This window comes from Drosophila grimshawi, unplaced genomic scaffold (genome assembly GCF_018153295.1).
Source record: "Drosophila grimshawi isolate 15287-2541.00 unplaced genomic scaffold, ASM1815329v1 contig_1372, whole genome shotgun sequence".
Taxonomy (NCBI): Eukaryota; Metazoa; Arthropoda; class Insecta; order Diptera; family Drosophilidae; genus Drosophila; species Drosophila grimshawi.
This window is the reverse complement of record NW_025062895.1, coordinates 3,560-8,087: the sequence shown is the minus strand read 5'-3', so window position 1 is coordinate 8,087 and position 4,528 is coordinate 3,560. Positions and strand designations below refer to the sequence as shown.

The window sequence follows — 4,528 nt, the reverse complement described above, 5'->3', positions numbered from 1 at the left end:
TGTCTCATCCTCTGTAACTTATGTCGTCTGGTAAAGGGAACGATGACTGTTTTCGTAGGGTTTAGGTTGAGTCCAACCTCCCTACACCAGTCATACGTTATCCTTATCCCTGACTGGACTATGTCACAGAGTGATTCTTCAAATTTGCCTCGCGCTATGATAACAATGTCATCGGCATAACCTTGACATTGAATACCACTGTTGGCAAGTCTGTTTAGTAGTTCGTCTACTAACAGACTCCAGAGTAGCGGAAACAACACCCCCCTTGGGGACAGCCTTTGGTGGTTAGGACTGTTACAGTGTTATCATGTAATGATGCCGTGGCTTGTCTGGACCGTAGCAGTGCCATTATCCATCTGCTGGTGGTATGGTCCAGGCCTCTTCTTTCAAGAGTAGCATTGATTGCATCGTGCGATGTGTTATCAAAGGCACCTTCTATATCTAAGAAGGCGCACAGTGCTACTTCCTTATTATCAATTGCCGCACTCAAAGTACGTCGCAGCTGATAAAGTGCTGTGTCCGTGGACCTGCCTACTCTGTATGCATGCTGCGTTGGGTGCAGCGGCCTTTGCTTAAGCAAAGTGCTTCTGATTTTATAGTCCACCAGCTTTTCCAACGTTTTCAGTAAAAACGATGTTAAGCTGATGGGTCTGAAGGACTTTGGGCTGGTAATGTCTTTCTTCCCTGCCTTGGGGATGAAGACTACCCTAGCTCTTCTCCATGCGCCCGGTATGTATCCGAGGGCTAGGCTACTTACTAATGCTTTCCTAATACGGGAGAGAAGTATTTCCTGTCCCGTTTGAAGGAAGGCTGGCGATATGCCGTCCATTCCAGGGGGACTTATAGGGTTGGAATGTTCCAACTGCCCAATTAAGTCTCTCCTTGAGACTGTCGACTTGGCGCATGCCCAGTCGACAGTTGACGGCCTGTATCTACTTTCCCTCTCGATAGCCTCTTCCTGCAGGGGTGTACTTCCTGGGAAGTGTGTCTCGAAGAGTAATGCTAGTTTCTGCAGATCAGTGCTCGTAAAGGAGTTATCCCCACGCTTCAGTGCTAAGTTCGCATCAGGCGCTCGTTTCGCCAGTACTCTATGGAGCCTGGCGCCTTCGCTTGTGCTAACTATGCCTTCGCAGAAGTTTCTGTAATTCTTCCGTTTGGCCTTCCTTATCTCCTTATTATAGGAGGTCAGGCTCTCACGGTACTGCTCCCATATTCCGTCCCTCTTTGCCTTATTGAAGAGGCGACGTGTGGTCACGCGCAGCCTTTCTAGGCTGTCGTTCCTCCATGGGGCATCTTTTTCCATGTACTTTTTCCCTACCGGGCAGTTATCCTCAAATGCCTTGGTTATGCATTTATTGAGGTAACCAATAGCCCTGTCAAGCTCTAGCGGCCTTCTGGGATTACCAGACAGCCCGTTGGCTAGGGAAAGTCCTAGGGTCGACTTGTACCCTTCCCAGTTGGTTTTTCTAGGGTTGCGACTTTGTGTGCTACTATCCGTATTTAATTTTAAGTTAAATAGGATAGTCCTATGATCAGACATGGATTCCTCTTGGGAAACATGCCAGTCCCTAAGGTGAGGCTTTAGGGACCGATTGATCAGGGTGATGTCTAGCACCTCTTCCCTGATCCTGGTGACAAATGTCGGTGTAGATCCGACATTACCTAGTTCTAGATTATATTTGAAAATAAAATCAGTTAGGCACTCACCCCTTAGATTGATGTCACTGCTGCCCCATATAGTATGGTGCGCATTGGCATCGCATCCGATGAGCACCGGCATCTTCTCTTTTCTGCAGTACTCCACCAGCTTCTCGATCTCTGGTGGCGGGCAGGGTGCATCCCCTGCGAAGTATGCGGATACGATAACCATAGAGACCGCGCTGCCCTTGGTGTAAACCAGTAAGGGAACGCAGTCTCTAGTCAGGAATTCTGAAAGGATAGTAAAGTTAATACTTTTCCTTACCATGATACAAGCTCTGGGTGCTGGATCTCTCCGATCCCAGATTACCTTTGAGTCGACTGTGAACAGGCCCTTGATGCCATCGTTCACCCACGGCTCCTGTACCAGGGCCAGCCCAAGGTGTTTGTTGGTAAACATCCTTGCTAAGACCGCCGAGGCTGCCTTAGCTCGGTGGATGTTTACCTGGGCTAGCCCTGTGTTGATGACATTTGACATCTACTTTTGGGGAGGCTCCAGCTGACACGGTGAATGGGGCCTGGAGCAGTCCCCGTCACCGCTGCTCGTCATAGTGACGTCAGCTTCAGCTGCATCCTGCAGCTCCTCCTCCAGCTCCTGCGAGGACAGGGGGATATCGTCGTCCCCCAGCATCTCCGCCTGGCAGAGCGTCGCATCTGCCAGTTCTTCGTCATCTGCGAGGTCCTCCGACGGGTCGGTGGGCTGCGCAGTCGGACTGCCCTGCTCCGGGCAGAGTGTCCGATGTGGTGGTGTTGCCCACCGAGACATCCTCTCTGCCCGTTGGAGCAAGTTGGGGCCTTTCTGCAGTCTCTTTTCTCAGTCGCTTACGGGGATGGTCCCATAACGGAAAAGACCTGGTGCCCCTTCTCCACAATAACATTCTTGGATAGTTCATCTATCCCGATCACCAGGAGGGCTCCTCCACCCTCGTTCCTCCTGGAGATCACCTTCCAGGTGTCGGTCTCGATCCTGTTCTGGTTCCTCAGCAGAGCCAACAGGGATTCGGTAGACCGAGCTGCACTCCTGGGGCAGAACAGCGTGATGCAGTGGGGCGACGGTATGTCGTCCCCCACCTTGCACTCAAGGGGCACGCCCTTCCACGACTGTAGCCTCGAAGTTGCAATCCTTAGCTAATCGGCTGAGGTCTCATCGGAGCATTCAATTACCAGGAATCCAACCCGGAAGTGAATGCCCACGAATGAGACCGCGACATCTCCATCAGACGCAATGACTTCGTCAATGATGGCCTCTTCCAACACAGATAAATCTCCGTGACTGAGCATGACCCTTGGGAAGCCCACGGGCAACACAGCCACCTTTACCTTTTTTGCCATGTCTGCATAGGACAGGCGAGGCTCGGTGGGTGTCGGCGAGCTGGGCTTCGTGGCCGCTGCACGCGATGTGCTTGGGCGCAGGTCCAGATTACCTGCCCCATTGTTCTTCAGCACCTTTGCCGCTGCCGAGCCGCGGGCAGCGCCCACAACCCCCGGGCACATCCTCTTGGGGGTGGCCACCGGAGGTGTGAGACTGCTGCTCCGCCTTTTCGAGGCTGGCGCGGGTGCTGCAACCTCCTCCCTGGGCTCTTTGGCCTTTTTCAGGGCTTCATCGGGGTTGAGTCCCTGCTGGAGGTACCGGAGGTACCACTTGACCCTTGAACCGCAGAGATTTCTCCGGTTCGGGTCATCCAGCCCACCGGGTTGACCCCTTGGTGGCAGGAGCTCTCCCTTCCTCTTTGGGCGCTGAGCGCCTTGCCTCGCGGTGTTCGGTGTTGGGTGCGGTGGTCTGGGTGTACCAGCCATCGGTCTCCCATGCCTCACAGCCGGAGTTTCTCGTGCCTGCGGCACTCTGCTATTTGTTGCTGGAGCAGCACGGTGTGGAGGATTGTCTACCACACGCAAGGGTCGTTCTCCGTCAGGGGTATGACCCTCTAATTGTCTTGCGACAAGTTCCGCAGGGAGATCCTGCGATATCTTTATATATTGTAACTTTTCCATGGAATCCCACGAGCTGCGGAGAAGTAAGTGTCCGCCCGGGCAGAGATCCGCAATACCCGGGTAAGGCTGAATTAGAACAGACGGTCGCCATTTGCCTGAGCTCACCGTTAAAGACTGGGCTAGTTTTTGATCCGGGCCTCCAACCAGGCTGACTCTCGGCACGGTTCGAATAACGCCTTAGTCCGGCCCGGAGTGAGATGAGGGGGTAGGATGTGGTAGGTAGTTTTGTGGGGAGACAGGGGGATGTGTGAGGCTATACTTTAGAAGGCGGCGACACAAGCGCCTTGTCGGTGCGATCGGCATAATCGCACCCGCTGTTTGTCCGGGACTGCTTATTTACGAAAAGTATCGTATTATTCGCACCTAACCTCCCCGAGGGGAGGCCGTTCGCTATCCGCAACCCGCGACCCGCCTGGTGGCCTCAGCTCAGCCCCATCCGAACCATCCCACAAGTTCTCAGACCAGGAAGCCAAACATTAAATAGGGTCAACCTTGAAATAAATGGCCATATCTTTGTCTCAAATTGCCCCATTTCAAATATAAAGGTGTTTTTAGAATTCACTCAATCTTTGGAACAAAACTGCATTAAAATAATTTGACTTCCGACTCATCTAAGAAAGATATTAAGGGATATTCTTGATTAACAGAAAATATATGGAAATCATTAAATAGGGTCTACCTTGAAATAAATGGCCATATCTTCGTCAAAAATTACCCCATATCAATTATAAAGGTGTTTTTAGAATTCACTCAATCTTTGAAACAAAACTGCATTAAAATAATTTGACTTCCGACTCATCTAAGAAAGATATTAAAAGATATTCTTCGATTAATAGAA

General features: G+C 51.5%; 1 protein-coding gene across 1 annotated transcript; it reads right to left on the bottom strand.

Annotated features, from left to right (window-relative positions):
• Positions 1 to 2,520: 2,520 nt before the first annotated feature.
• On the bottom strand, positions 2,521 to 3,495 carry LOC122322403. Its single transcript, XM_043214386.1, has 2 exons — positions 2,863 to 3,495; positions 2,521 to 2,826 (listed from the first exon to the last, which is right to left on the bottom strand). The coding sequence occupies exons 1-2, from the start codon at positions 3,493 to 3,495 to the stop codon at positions 2,521 to 2,523; spliced, it is 939 nt and encodes a 312-aa protein (XP_043070321.1).
• Positions 3,496 to 4,528: the final 1,033 nt, after the last annotated feature.